The 15615-nt window shown below is 45.1% G+C and overlaps 2 protein-coding genes and 1 non-coding gene across 3 annotated transcripts; 2 read left to right on the forward strand and 1 right to left on the reverse strand.

Moving 5' to 3' along the window:
* Positions 1-675: 675 nt before the first annotated feature.
* LOC100137002 (MADS-box transcription factor 55) lies at positions 676-7368 on the forward strand. The gene is made up of 8 exons (XM_044569414.1): positions 676-1165; positions 4181-4262; positions 4827-4888; positions 4990-5089; positions 5176-5217; positions 6272-6313; positions 6448-6602; positions 6964-7368. The coding sequence occupies exons 1-8, from the start codon at positions 984-986 to the stop codon at positions 6977-6979; spliced, it is 681 nt and encodes a 226-aa protein (XP_044425349.1). The 5' UTR covers positions 676-983; the 3' UTR covers positions 6980-7368.
* TRNAV-AAC (transfer RNA valine (anticodon AAC)) lies at positions 7344-7417 on the reverse strand. Its single transcript has one exon. It is a non-coding gene; the product is annotated as a tRNA-Val (tRNA).
* A 4478-nt stretch (positions 7418-11895) lies between these two features.
* LOC123154393 (BTB/POZ and MATH domain-containing protein 1) lies at positions 11896-14033 on the forward strand. Its single transcript, XM_044573145.1, has 2 exons — positions 11896-12132; positions 12852-14033. Exon 2 carries the CDS (start codon positions 13023-13025, stop codon positions 14004-14006), a length of 984 nt encoding a protein of 327 aa, XP_044429080.1. The 5' UTR covers positions 11896-12132; positions 12852-13022; the 3' UTR covers positions 14007-14033.
* Positions 14034-15615: the final 1582 nt, after the last annotated feature.

Here is a 15615-nt window from a genome sequence, read left to right on the forward strand (position 1 = left end):
GCGGCAAGAGGCGACGCACGCCACGGCCCCCCGCACAGAGATCCCCCGCACCCACGAATCCATCGGTCACCCCTCCTGTTCCCTCCACGACCCGTCCCACTCCACCACGTCCCATCAATCGGCACCACCCAACAGGCATGAGATTAGTAGTAAGATTAATTAATCAGCGCGACCCGACGCCCCAACCAGCCGAGTGATTAATCAAGCTAACCACCCGCAACTGTTCACGGCGACGATGATAAGCCCGGGCCAAGCTGTGACGTGCAAAAAAAGCAAGAAAAAGCACCCGAATTGGAGGAGTACCTGCGCTGGCTGGGGGCGCGGACCCTGCCACATGCACGGCGATCCCGCGCCGGAACAGGGAATCTAGCCCGGCGGCCGCCGCACGCGCGCGGGCCTGCCACGGCCAGTACTGTTCCGACCCGCCCCTCCCCTCCGCCACCCTTCCTTTCCTAATCGGGACCGCCTTTAATTCGCTCCCACACCCGTCGTCGTCGTAGCTCCTGGGGGAGGAAAAGGACCGGCCGTGCCGACCTGCCGTGCGGCGGAGATTTTCCGGGCCTGTATAGGTATACCATAAAATAATATATAAACAACGACCGGCGCGGCCAGGTGGAGCGTGCGGGGGCACGGGCCCGGTCGCGCCCCCGATTTGTTTAACCGCCAGCTTACTGTTCGGGCTCCCCCCGCCGGCCAATGGGAGCGCACCGTACGCCGCGGCCCCGGGGAGGGGAGGCGAGCGGGCGGGCGAGCGAGACCTCTCCCTCCCTCCCTCACCTTTCCCGTCGCTCCCCCTCCTCCTCCCATTGGCGGGGCGCCGTTTATATACTAGGCGCACACACGCGGGCGCGGCAGAGGGTAAAAATCTAGCCAGCCGGTGCTCCTTTGTTTGTTTGTTTGTTTGTTCGTGCGGCTGAGCAGGAGGAGGGAGGAGGACGGCGGCGCCGGAGCAGCTGGGAGCGGTTCAGGCAGGGCGGATCGAGATGGCGCGGGAGAGGCGGGCGATACGGCGGATAGAGAGCGCGGCGGCGCGGCAGGTGACCTTCTCCAAGCGGAGGCGCGGGCTGTTCAAGAAGGCCGAGGAGCTCGCCGTGCTCTGCGACGCCGACGTCGCGCTCGTCGTCTTCTCCTCCACCGGCAAGCTCTCCCAGTTCGCCAGCTCCAGGCACGTACCTTCGCCTCTCCTCTCTTTCCTCCCCGCCCTCTCACCCCCATCTCCCATCTCACACACGCATACACATGTGTTCTTCTACCTTCTCCATTCTCTCTTTTCTCTCTTACTCCAGATCTGTCCGTTCTTCTCGTGTCCCCGACTCGATGCGGATTCGGGATCCTCTTGCTGCACGGGCTAGCTAGGGTTCCCCACCCTTCCCGCACCGCCACCCACCGGCCTGATTTCCTCCTCCGCTTCTAGGTTTCGGATTCGGTTACGATGTCATCACATGATGCTACGAAGAGCCACCATTTTCTACTCATCATGGCTAAAGATCCTCACGGCCTCCGTCCTTTGCACCGATCCGGCCGGGCTCGATTCCGGAGAAATGGGGAATTTTTTCACTGTAGTTTCGGCACAGTACCAGATCGATCTCCACCTCTTTTGCTCGATCCGTTCGCGTGTCCTACGCCGGGGAACACGCTGGTGTCCTCCGGTCACTCGCGTGTTCTTTCGCCTTCTTTTAGTAAAATACTATAAGCCGGAAGCCTATCCGTGGCTCTCCGGAATCTGGATCGGCGCGTGGGGTGGCAGCAAAAGGCGTCTCTGCAGCTCGTGTACGCCCGTACGTACCTGTGATTTCATGTGGTGGCGGCATGCCGTATGCATACCATGCCTGCGTGCAAAGAGCTCCCCTCCCTCTGGTGGGCTGAGCTCTCGTGCTCTGTGCAGCCGTGGATAGACTGATAGAGTAGTACGTACTCCTCCACTAGCAGTAGGATAAGAGTAGTAGTTTTTCTTGGGCTACTACTAGGTTGTTGCTATTGGGTTACATTTATGGGATTTGGGCGCTTACCACTATTGTCTGTTCCGATACTACCAGAGAAAAATAACATTTCAAGTACTACCAGCATCGTGGCTCTGCTGCATGTGTTGCGTAATCATAACCTTGTGTACCGGCAGGTTGTCCTAATTTTTTTCTTGACAATTTCCTCTTGGTACTCGAAAGCAGGTTAATTATATATAATATAATTGTATGTACTTTCTGTAAGCTTGTACAATGCAAGATGCATGCCTAGAGGAGATGCTTGTGAAAATGATCTGATTTTACTTAAGCACCTATTCTTATTTGTATAACACGGACGCTAGGCACCTCTCTATATATAGAAAGCAATGGTGATTAAGAAAAAACCGGTTTATTTTTACAAGCACCTTGCATTGTACATGGTTTTAGGGAACGGTTTGTGCAATTCTTTTATGGCATTCATGTTGGAGCCGAATGCACTGTTGGGATTTGTTTGAGTGAGAAGTGATATTTGCCACTTGGCATGGTTTTGCCGAGGAAAAGGGAGAGTTGCATTTAACATTTAAGTATAAGCAGTGATGGAAGTGCTTATGGAACCATATGCTATTCCTTTGCCAAACTTTGACATGTCAATGGTGATTTCTAATAGTCTACCATAACTAGTCGAAGAAGAAAGGCACACACATTTTCTTATAATAATTTTCGTTAATTGCGTCATCCTCTTATAATATTTGATTGATGTCTGGCAGTTTTGTCGCTTGGTGCTGTATGCACGATTGCACTAATGAAACTGGGAGGCTGTGCTCCTGTTATGAATAAAAATCTGCTATGCAATGTGTTATCCAATATGAATTTGAGAAGATCTATGTACCAAATTAAACAAACCCTAACCGAATCATGTATGCATAGAACAATTAAGTACTTTGAGTTTGTGGCTGTACCATGCACCTTAAGGACATGCTTGGAAGAGGAATATTTCTTGGTTAAAGTGTTGGTATTTAGTTTAAATTTGACTTAATACAAAAGTTATACCAAGAAGTATTATTCTATAAAAGTGCCCCTAATTGAGTCTTTACAATCAAGACTCCTATAGATCTAATCAGAAATTTGTTTACGTACCATCTTTCTGATGACATTACTTTCTCAGAAGTAACTCTGGCTTCTTCTTTTTTCCGGGGAAAAAGTAACTGTGCTAACATATATAAAGGCACATATATGTGCGGCCATGTATTTCACTTTAAATACAGGCATTCACATCTCTAGCTTTAAGCATATTAGATGCTATTGCATCCATTTTATGCATGGTACCCAGCAATGCGCAGCCTCCAATTATTTTATTGTTGTTATTGGCTTGAGAATACAATTCATGTTTCAGATCGAACCATTCAAAATCCATCCATTTGCACAAGATGTTACACAGTTCCAAATAGCTTGAACATAACCCTTTTTACTTAAGAAGATAAACTAATAATTAAGTATCATGGATACTTTTTACATCATACTATAAAATGACCTTTGGAATGTTGGACACCCCTAGCTTCAAAAGAGGATAAGAATTCAGTGCTTTATATATACTATAAAAAAATTAACTCTTTGAAATCCTCATTTCTATGCATGTGATATGAGATAGATTATATATGATATATATACGAGAGAAAAACGAGTTTATCAGTTCTGAACAAGTGGATAATATCTTAATTATTTCAGTTCGATACTTCTGGACAATTCACTACTATATATGTGTGTGTGATTTGCAGGTTATTCCTCTTATGTACTAGCTCCTTCCCAAAATATAAGGCGCTGATTGACTTTTCTGGTCTTCGTTACACAACTTTGACTATGATTTTCATGTATTATATGTCTGCAAAATTAGTATACAGACACATGAAATAAAATTGTTTTGAAAGATAAATACGACGATACCATTTATACATGTTTAATCCATGTACTTTGGGATATATTAGTCAAAGTCGTGCATCAAAGACCGTGCAAAGTCAATCACGCCTTATATTTTGGGAAGGAGGGAGTACCTTGAACACATGATACTGTATAAAGTTAATATGATATGCCCCTGATCAATTAATACTACATTATATGCTGGTGTACCTTCAAACACTTTTGTACAGAATCTTGCTTGTATTACTATTTTTATATACATTATTAATTTCCTGATAAACTGTATATTTGTGTAAATTCTGATGTGATTTTGGTTTGGTGAACAGCATGAACGAGATCATTGACAAGTATAGTACTCATTCAAAGAACCTGGGGAAATCTGATCAGCAGCCGGCTATTGATTTAAATGTATGTATAGCAATTTTTTTGTAAAAAAGAGAGCAAAAAGTTATGTAATTAACTAGGAATTATTAAATGGAAAGATTTGTGTGGAGAACCTAGTGACCCCACATACATTTACATTTTTTTTCAAAGAGTAATATGAACTCTATATACTTCTTTCCATAGTTGGCTAATTAAAAATGTCCTTTGCCAATCATTTGTAAACGTTAAATGATACTAATAAAAAAATCTTGCACTGGCACCTAATTTCTTGGAGCACACTAAGGAGAGATAATGTGCATGGATGGAATAGTGAAGTATATACCTGCCTTGGGTCCTATTTTCTGGCCCACTAGCCAGTTCCTAGCCTGGAACTGTATTCTTTTTCAAAAATTTCTTGTATCATTTCATTATTGTTTTGAAACATTTTGTCAAATAAGACATTTTCGTTATTTATTATTATTTCCATGATCGTCCAATTTAACATTGCACATATCTCATAAGAATTACACATTTATTTTCTTTTTTACATGCATATTTATACTATTCCTAACGAAAATGATAACAGTTACAGATGTATTATCTTTTCAGTTAGAGCACTGCAAGTATGACAGTTTGAATGAACAACTCGCAGAAGCAAGTCTTCGACTTAGGTTATGTTCTGTTCCCATCCTGGATTTGTGTGATTAACTATAAGTTGTTAACTACAAAGCGGCTGAAATATTAACGGTTAATGCCATGCTCTATATTATAGACACATGAGAGGTGAGGAACTTGACGGACTGAGTGTCGGTGAGTTGCAGCAGATGGAAAAGAATCTCGAAACAGGATTGCAGAGGGTGCTTTGTACAAAGGTAGGGTGACATCTCTTTCTCCTTCAGCTTGGTTTTGATTGTGCAGGCACTATGCCAATTGTTTCACATGATATATGTGACTGCAGGACCGGCAATTCATGCAACAAATTAGTGACCTCCAACACAAGGTGAGGAATGATCTCTATTGTTTATTTAGGCTTTTGGCAGCAGATTGCGCAGTTCCTTTTTTGGATCATGTATGTCAGGCAAATTATCAAACTACTTACACATGTATATTTCTTTACAGAGGGAGTATTAGATATACATGTATGTAATGGAGTCGAATGGGTTTTATGGCAATTACCTGAATTGTTGCAGGCATGTAGGAAATTAATTGTTTGAACTGGTTCAAAAAAAATTGTTTGAAAATGTTGCATGCTAAGAACCTTAATTTATAGTGAATAATATTGTGTATTACATATGTTGCTGATTGCTGAACTCTCAAGTGACCTTAATTTATATGGACTATTGCTAATAGAGCCCATTAGTAGGGAAATTAAATTGTTAATTCCAATTCTCATAGATTCATAGGGAATGCCCTTGCAGTATGCACAGAGATGGAGAATGATATGAATATACATGTGGAAGTAGTAGATATGTGCATGTCATGTACAACAAGTCAATACCTAAAATTGGCACAGTACATGTTAAACAAGAGGCAAATCGACAAGTGGACTCTTTTTTCTTTCCCATATTGATAATGTCAAGAGAGGTTGGGGTAGACCGAACTTGACATGGGAGGAGTTCATAAAGAGAGATCTGAAGGACTGGAGTATCACCAAAGAACTAGCCATGGACAGGGGCATGTGGAAGCTTACTATCCATGTGCCAGAACTATGAGTTGGTTGCGAGAACTTGTGGGTTTCACCTCTAGCCTACCCCAACTTGTTTGGGACTAAAGGCTTTGTTGTTGTTGTTGTTGTTGTTGTATATTGAATGAAATGTTATCAGCAATATATCCCTTTATGTGTGGTTTTAAAATTTTATTATTTATTTAAGTGGAAGAAATTATTCTTTTACCACCAACACAGTCAATGGAGTTGCTCCCTGATTGCATTATTTTTATTATAAACTATTCAGCAACACAAAATTGACTAGATTAAGTTTATTGGTTTTGAGAATATTTTTGGTGTACTTCTACAAGGTGAACATTTGATAATGTAATTTCTCTTTTCCTTGTAGGGAACACAGCTGGCAGAGGAAAATATGCGCTTGAAAAACCAAGTAATAAGATTTTAGATGCATTCGTAGTCCTGCACTTAATCAATCTTTATAAGAAGTGCAGCTTGAACAAAAGTCCAATAAAAGTTGAGGTGGCAGAGCACACATTTACATCATGTTCGTGTGCTTGGATGTAGATGCATGAGGTGCCAACTGCTAGCACCGTGGCCGTTGCCGAAGCCGAAAATGTTGTCCCTGAAGATGCTCATTCATCTGACTCTGTGATGACGGCAGTACATTCGGGAAGCTCACAGGACAATGATGACGGTTCTGATATATCCCTGAAACTAGCGTGAGTTTCGTCCAGAAACCCTTGCTCATCATCTTTATCCTGATCATATGCTAGTCTCAAAATGCCTTCATAGAATCTGCGACATGAGAAAAAATATATATAGTAGTTACTCCCTCCGTTCCCAAATTGTATATTTTGTACTCCCTCTGTACTTATACTTTTGGGACGGAGGGAGTACTATTGTGGGACGGAGGGAGTAGTTAGCTCTGATAACCGGAGATGAGTCTGACAGCTCTAATTTCAATGTGTGTTTGTCGGTTTTTATTTTTGAGGGAACCAATGTGTGTTTGTCACCTGACTGAGTTACCAACAGTTTCTATCATCAATTCTGAAATGTGGCAGATTCTTATTCACTGAACAGGTTACCTTGGAAGTAAGGACCGTGGGGAGGCCACCATGAGTTGCCTTGGTAGAGAGAAGATGTGAAATGCTATGGGGAATCACTCGAAGATAGGCTGGCTGGAATGATCCCATAGTAGAAGCCAGATCAGTTTAACCCGATCGAGTTGTCGTTTTATGTCTCCGTTTGCACGGCGCAGTTGTCCACCTTTGTGCCTGGGAATTCAGTCACTGAACTTGTAGCGTATCTTCTTGTCTTGCTCTGTAGCGACATGTATCATTCGTGCAAACTATGTATGTGCCTGCCACGGCTATGTGTACTTATTTTATGATGAAGCGTAAGCGTGTTAGTGAATTCGCTGAGACAGGGCAAAAAAGCTTAAAAATATATTTAGAAAAATGTGGCATCGCCCGGGATTGAACCGGAGACCTTCAGTGTGTTAGACTGATGTGATAGCCAGCTACACCACAACACCATAATTAATTTTCTTATTGTAATGTTTTATTTATATATTTTAATAGATGATAGTGTCAATCCGTGATGAACACATGATCTACTTATCGAGCTATTTTTTTACAGTTTTGTGCCTTATGAAAGGAGAAATTGGAGGCTACCAAAATCCGAGATTTCACAGGTGCAGATCTTCGGTTTAGATTAGAATTCGCTCAAAGAATCAAGTGGCACTCTCGCTAAGCTTTTATTCAACCTCCATAATGTTTACTTGAAGCTCTCTAGGTTGACCTAACCAAACAGGGCGACCAAACCCGAGAGTTAAAAAATGCCTAGCGAGATTGTGATCCTCGAAATTCGAGATCCTAAACTCATGAACGATATTACAATCAGCAAAACCCGTAGATCGGTCTATGATTTCTTGTACGATAGTATTACTTTGCCACGAAATTTTGCTTGATGTCATTCACCACCGTCTTTCAGTCACTTGCAATGTGAATTCGCTGGACCTGGACATACAGGTCCTCGGCAAGTGCTTGTCCTTCACGGACAGCCAGAGCTTCGAGGGTAGTTGGGTCTGCAACAAATCTGAATATAACCGATGATGCTCCTAGGAACTCTCCCCTTTCGTTTCTGCACACCACTGCTGCAGCTCCAAACGCATCCTCTTGTGATACAACCTCGTCCACGTTCATTTTTACTAGACCGCCCAGTGGAGGGATCCACGTAGCATTACGAACACTAGTAGCCCCGGATCCCACTGGTGCTTCTTTAGCAATAATCTGAAGGTCCTTTTGGAAAAAAATGATGAAAGATTTGTAGCAAATGGACTCTCGAAGATCTCCTCATAGATAGGTTTCCTTCTGGCTCGCCAAATTGCCAAAGTCACTGTCATACGAGTGGACTCATCCTGCGCCAATTTTTCATGCATTGAAAACAGCCAACACTTTGCATTCATTGACAAATCGCTGCACATGCACTCCACTGTCTCCTGTGCAGATAGAGACCAAACGCTCCTCGCCATCACAGAATCAATAAGAGCATGCTTCCAACTGTCTTGCGCAGAGCATAAAGCACATACTAGGGAGGTAGAAATGTTGCGGTGATGGAGTAAGTCTCCTATTGGAAGAGATTCATGGCACAACCTCCATAGAAAAAAATTCAGTTTTGAAGGAACCTTAATATTCCAAAGAGCTGTCCATGCCCGCTCCTCTCTAACTGAATCAAAGTGGCTTCCAGTATGCTGTAACAGTGACTCCCCTTGCAACTTTGTTCGCAGCAGAAATTTGTAAACTGAGCTGACTGGAAACACTCCTCGATCATCCTCTCCCCATGCCCAAAAATCATCCACTCGTCTGGTACATAGTGGGAATCCCAAGATTAAATCTGCATCAACTGGGAGGAAAACTTCTCGGCCCCTGTCCTCACGCCATGCAGCTGACGAGCTGTCTATTAATTCTGAAACAAAAACTGGCTTATCATGTACCAAAGAAGTCAACAGTCTCATCAGTCCAGACCGAGGGATCCAGTTGTGCTCAATTTTTTTTGTTTTCTCACCAGTCCCAATTCTGCTTATTAGGCCATGAGCCAAAGCATCTCGATCATCTAGCACCGCCCTCCAAATCTGTGATGGGTTAGAACCCAAATATGCCTCAAGAAAAGAATCATTGGGTAAGTATTTTGCTTTCAAAATTCTTGCACTCAAAGTAAGGGGTGCTTGGATCAGGCGCCAAGCTTGTCTTGCTACAAGAGATAAATTAAATAGCTTCATATCCCGAAATCCAAGACCTCCCAACGACTTTGGCTTGGTGCACACATCTCATGAAATCCAGCAAGGTATCATTGACTTTACACTCTCGCAAATACCCATGGGAAGCCTGAAGCATGGCATCGAATAGACAGGGATTGCTTGGGCCACCGCCTTGATCAATGCTACTTGTGAGCCGCGTTGGGATTTCCTCGAAGACGAAAGGATGATGCAATACAATAGAGATAAATATTTTTCTCAGTTATGGAACCAAAGTTATCAATGCAGTGGGAGAACCAAGCAACAGTATATAAACATTATCTGCACATAAACAACAAATACTTGCAACCCAACAAGTAGAGGGGTTGTCAATCCCTCAACGGTTACGAGCGAGATTAAACGATATAGTTTTTGATAGATAGATCAAACCAAAATACAAAATAAAAAAATTGCAGCGAGATATTTTTGGTTTTAATATATGATAGAAAATAGACCTGGGGCCATAGTTTTCACTAGAGTCTTCTCTCATAAAAATAACATACGGTGGGTAGACAAATTACTGTTAGGCAATTAACAGAAGAGCAAAAATTATGACGATATCTGACACAATAATCATGTATATAGGCATCACGTCCGAGACAAGTAGACCAAAACTATTCTGCATCTACTACTATTACTTCACACGTCGATTGCTATACATCATGCATCTAGTGTATTAAGTTCATGAAAGAACGGAGTAACGCCTTAAGCAAGATGACATGATGTAGACAAGATGTTGTAGGGTGAAACCCTAGGGGGAATCTTTTCACACTTGGAGGGGGAAAAGTGATGAACACACAAGAACACAAGGGGAAAATCACTCAAACATACCCAAATCACACATCCCCTAGAGTAGCATACATGAGATCCACAAGCATACAGGAACAATTCAAGGAAAATAGCACTAGGGTAGAGTTGTTCCCACTCCAAGGAGGTGAGGCCTTGATGTTGATCTTCTCCAAGAGGAGGCCTTGATAATCCACAAGGATTCTTCCCAAAGAGGGGTCTTGATCTCCAAGAGGAGGGATACAAAGAGCAAAGCTCTCTCATGTCTCTCAAATACTTTGCTATCCCCTAGAACAAGCTAGGTGAGGGGTACTTATAGTCTAGGGACGAAATTGGGGGAAAACATGGGTACATGGGTCTTTTAACTCTAAATGCGCGCAGGCATATTCGGTGGAGTCCGGGCACCCGGAGTAAAGTGGTCGGGGCACCCGGACCGGTCAGAGATAGGCGCCAATGAGGGGGGGGGGGCACCTGGGGGTCGAAGGCCCGGGCACCCGGACGGTTCAGAGGAGGACCAGTCCCTGCGGCAGAAGAGCCAGGGCACCCGGAGGCGAGGGACAGCGCCCAGCGAGGTGGTCGGCACCCGGGGCGGCGGGCAGCACCCAAGCTGGGGAGGCCGGGCACCCGGGGTGTCCAGTGGCTCCACTCCTTCGTGCCCTTCTTCCTTCTCCTTCCCCTTGTGTGCTCACGTCTCCCTCCTAGCTTCTTCATGGGCTTCTTCTTGGTACCCAATAATGCATAGAGTTTTCATTTGAGGTAGAATCCAACTCTTGTGTGCTCAGGTCTCCCTCCTAGCTTATTCATGGCTTCGCCATGAATAGCAGAGCACTTATCAATGTGGCATGTCGGCCGAGGAACAACCACGAGCGCTTTCGGTCTTGAAAACGTCGTGTTCAGGTGACGCTCTCAAAGAAGATCGGCAGATTCGCCAAACATCAGACACAAACCCTGTACTGGAGAGGTCGTCACCTTCTGCTCGTCGCCATCGCCATCCGAAGCGGAAGTCGCCGCCTCGCCGGCAACACCTCTGAATACCAGATCCACCACATGGGAGTAATGGCAGAAAACAAATCCCTTCAATCCATCGTTATCGTCACACATGAAACCGTCGAGATGTGGCTGGGATCAGGGAACAATTATTCCCAATGTCAACACCGCCGCCATCCAAAACACTAACGAAGAAATCTACAATCCTATCCCTAACTATAAACCAAGACAAAAAAAAACTGGGGTTCCCTCCCCAGCTGTCGCCGGAGCGGCGAACGGAGGGGAAGAGAACCCTCGGCCTCGCCAGCGTAGTGAGGGGGGTTGTTGTTTCACTTTTCTTCCTGGAGAGAACGAGAGAAGGCACGAAGGAACCGTTCCGTCAAAGAAGGGCCGATTGTTTCAAACTGGGTAAAGGATAAAAGGAAAAAAAAGAGTAACATGACACAAGTAATTTGTTATTCCAGTGGTTTGCGCTCTACTTTGTGAACTAAAGGTTGTGAGTTTGACCTGTCGTTCCAGCACAACTTTTTAAATTTAAAATAGCAAAAAAAAAATTAAATGGGCCGGCCCAGCTCGGGTAGGGCATGTGCGCCGGTTGACAAATTGCCTTTAACCCGAGGCGCTAAATAGGGTTTGCCCCTCCCTGCATGCCAATGCTTGAGTGTTGGGTCTATAATTCATGGATGAGAGAAGTGGGTTATAGATTAGACATATATAATTCAACGCGGATATTCGGTAGGACATTATTTTTGTATTAATTATGTGATAATGTTAATATTTGATATGTGATTAATTACACGCTAAACATATTCACCGCGTACCGTTTAGCGGAGATCCCTTAAAGCCCAAACTCGTAATACTACGATTCCGTATACACATCGAAGGCGAACTGGCAAACAAAATAGGCCCATCTTAGTTTACAGTCCGTCCTGGCTTAGGTTTGATCTTCCGTGTAGGTCGGGCTCTCGTCTGCTAGATTTGTCACGTTGAGTCCGTCGAGAATCGAAAGCAGATCGACCAATCTCTCTGCCGACTTGCTTTGTCGCCGCTCGCCGCCTCGTTGCTCCCTCGCTCTGCGCCGCCCGCCGGGGGCTAGGATTCCATCCAGACCATAAGCGGCGGTGATCGAAGCTCATGCTTCTGCCGTGCTAGCCACCCACCAGTCTCCCTTTGTTTTCAAGGTACTCTACTACTCCGTCCGTAAAGAAATACTTTTATATTTAGATCATCAAAATAGTGATCTAAATGCTATTACATTTGTTTACAGAGGGAGTACCAAGGGAGTACCAGGCAGTGCAGTATTTTTTATGAAGAAATTATTACGACCTAGTATTTGTCTAGCAGTAGTTAACAATACACTTGGCAATAAAATCAATTCTTAGCTGCCTTTGCTGGGACTCATGTCGCATTCCTGATCATCTGGTCCGCCTGTTTAACCGAGTTGGGTGGTCTTCCTAGATTTTTTTTTTCAATTATGTAGTTATATATTTTTGTTTTTGTTAGATCATCTAACCATTATATTGCAGGGCAATCATACAATTGACATAGTATTAGATTGTACATATGTCCTAGGGAAGCATTAGATTGTACATAATTGTTAAAGAGTGCACACATACAATCAACAAAAATATGGTTATTTCCTTCAACACTTCACTTCTCAAAAGAAATTAATTATGGTTATTTTGCACACCTAAATGGCCACTGTTAGTATTATGCGCCAATTAGCCTAAAATATATAATCAGGCCATTCAAAAAAGGAAATTGTTTGTTCTGGGTATTTCATTTGAAAATTGACTCCACTTTTGGCTCACACTATATGCTCACTACATTACATGTTCTCTTATGGTCTTTTTTGGCTCGTAGATAAAGGGTATGAGCAGTTATCTGTGGGCTGTTGCAGGTGCCGCGTAAACGTCGTGTGTAAACCCAGCCGGAGCGCGTTGAACTGAAACGGCGAGCCGAAGCGTGTGCTCCGCCGGCGGTTGGGGTCTCCAAGCGTCTCCATCCAGTGCTCCTGGTGACAAAAAATCTAACCTTCTCCGTCGCAGGCCAAAAGTCTGAACCCCACGCCATGGTGGTGGACTCCATTTTCGCAGACTTCAGGCTTGACCCGAAAAGCGACTTGTATCTCTTCCAAACCCTCAGCGTAGGGCAGCACGTCCTGCGCATAGGATGCCACCCGCGCGGGACGGGGCACAGAGACGACGGCGACCTCTCCGTCGCCCTGCGGCTGGAGAGCAAATCCAGGAGCGTCAAGGTCGAATTCGACGCCTTCCTGACGGGCGGAGACGACGGCGCACCACCGCTCAGAGCAAAGCGGTCCACGTTTACGCAGGAGAAGACCTCCGATGACGTGGACGTCCATGGCTGGTTCCATTTCATGCGGAGCGACGTGGACCCACTTTTCGCGGCGCACGGCGCGGCCACGCTGGTGTGCGGGGCCGTGCTTGTGCGCGGCGACGACCCCGTCCCCGTCCCGGCGTCCGACATAGGCGACCATCTCGGGCGCCTGCTCGACCGCGCAGACGGCTCGGACGTCTCCTTCTCGGTCGCCGGCGAGACGTTCCGCGCGCACCGGGCCGTGCTCGCCGCCCGCTCGCCGGTGTTCAGGGCGGAGCTCTTCGGGTCCATGGCGGAGGCCGCGATGCCATGCATCACCCTGCACGACATCGAGCCGTCGACGTTCAGAATTCTGCTTCGGTTCATGTACACGGACGGGCTGCCCACGGACGAGGAGCTTCCAAGCTCTTCGGAGAGTTCGGAGACGACCGAGCTGTTTCAGCGTGTGCTTGCGGCGGCCGACCGGTACGATCTTGGCAGACTGAAGCTCCTCTGCGCCCAGAAGCTGTGGGAGAGCGTGTCGGTGGAGACGGTCGCTACTACCATGGGTTACGCTGAAATGCACAACTGCCCGGAGCTGAAGAAGAGGTGCCTCGACTTCTTCATGGCGGACAAGAACTTCAAGAAGGTGGTGGTGACCGACGGCTACTTCTGGCTCATCGGACGCTTCCCCTCCATTATTTATGATATAAGAGCACGGGTTGATGAGACTTGATTCACGGCAACATCATTCTAGTCTTGTGCAGAGTCGACTATTAATTGCAACAATTCTTTTTCAAGATGTGCTACATTTTATTTTTGTGGCCGCAACATATCAGAGAAAGCATCGTATATATTCAAAAAAAAAAGAGAGATCATCATATATTTACAACATTTTCAAATTATTATCTCATCAAAATCAAAACATAATTGCAGAAGAAATATTATGTGTTTTCAACATAAACAAGTCTCTGGATCACAGAAAAACAAAAGAAAACTACAACGTATCAGGTAACAGTTGCAACAGTTTGACTCAACAACTCTAGAGAATAATTCTTCTACCGATCATGGGAGGTACATCATTTCTTCTATCGAGGGTCTCGACTCTGTGTCTTCTTCTTCTTCAAGTTTCCGTGGCACATGACCAATTTTTTCATACTCCAACTATAAGGGAGAGCACACATATTTAAGGTCGACCGTCGCATCTCCGAAATCATTCACCACTTTGTTGCGGGAACTGTGGGACGAATGATCTGGTTTGACCCAATGCTTGGCGTGATGCCAGATTGATCAGCCGGGACAGAACATTTCCCTAAAATCCATTGTTCTATATGTTTCTTCTCCATGTCTTGTCCATTATATATATATGCAATTAAATAGCTACTCATCTTTCATTGATCGTATTCGCGGCAGCCGCGGCCAATGCCTTCATATGTTTGTTTTTTCTTGAGAGTTGAGACAATGATGCATTCATATGTGCCTCGGTACTATTTCATCGGGTCATGGGTACCGGAGGAATGACAATCGTTCGTCCACTGAACAAGGGCACACGGAGCGAAACTCGAGCCCATGGAATTCCCTTTGAAAGGTTTAGGACACAACCCATAGAACAAAAGGCTCATTCATGATGGCCCAAATCTTGTTTCTGCAATTGAATTGCAGGTCTGCACAGCAAACCCTATTTGGCGCCTTTAATGCCGGCTAAAGACAATTTTGCCAACTGGCGCACACACCCCATCCGGGCTGGGCCGACCCATTTAGAATTTTTTTTTCTATTTAAAATTCACAAAATGTGTGCAGGAACGACAGGTCGAACTCACGACCTCTAGTTCACATAGTAGAGCGCAAATCACTAGAATAATGTATCACTTGTGTCGTGTTACCCTTTTTCTCTTTATCCTTTACCCAGTTCGTGGTAACCAGCCCTTCTTTAATGGAACGGTTCCTTCGTGCCTTCTCTAGTTCTCTTCAGAGAGAAAAAGGCAGCAACGGTTTCCCCCCTCACTACGCCGCCAAGGCCAGGGGTTCTCTTCCCCTCCGTTCACCGCTCCGGCAACGGCTGGGGGAGGGAACCCCGGTATTTCAATCCTGGTTTCTAGTTAGGGATAGGATTGTAGATTTCTTGGTCGACGTTTTGGATGGCAGCGGGACGTTGGGAATAATTGTTCCCCGATCCCAGCCACATCTCGACGGCGTGTTGTGCGATGATGTCGATGGATCGAAGGGAGTTGTTTTCTGCCATTACTCCTGTGTGGTGGATCTATTGTTTAGAGGTGTTGTCGGTGAGGTAGCGGTTACCGCTTCGGATGGCGATGGTGACGAACAGTAGGTGACAACCTCTCCGG

This window comes from Triticum aestivum, chromosome 7A (genome assembly GCF_018294505.1).
Source record: "Triticum aestivum cultivar Chinese Spring chromosome 7A, IWGSC CS RefSeq v2.1, whole genome shotgun sequence".
Classification (NCBI taxonomy): Eukaryota; Viridiplantae; Streptophyta; class Magnoliopsida; order Poales; family Poaceae; genus Triticum; species Triticum aestivum.

Bases quoted from the DNA above. Each gene is read 5' to 3' on its own strand.
- LOC100137002 (XM_044569414.1), top strand. From the start codon at position 984: ATGGCGCGGGAGAGGCGGGCGATACGGCGGATAGAGAGCGCGGCGGCG. The intron at 1,166-4,180 runs GCACGTACCTTC...TTTGGTGAACAG, and splicing joins TCCCAGTTCGCCAGCTCCAG to CATGAACGAGATCATTGACA. The intron at 5,090-5,175 runs GTAGGGTGACAT...ATGTGACTGCAG, and splicing joins AGAGGGTGCTTTGTACAAAG to GACCGGCAATTCATGCAACA.
- LOC123154393 (XM_044573145.1), top strand. From the start codon at position 13,023: ATGGTGGTGGACTCCATTTTCGCAGACTTCAGGCTTGACCCGAAAAGC.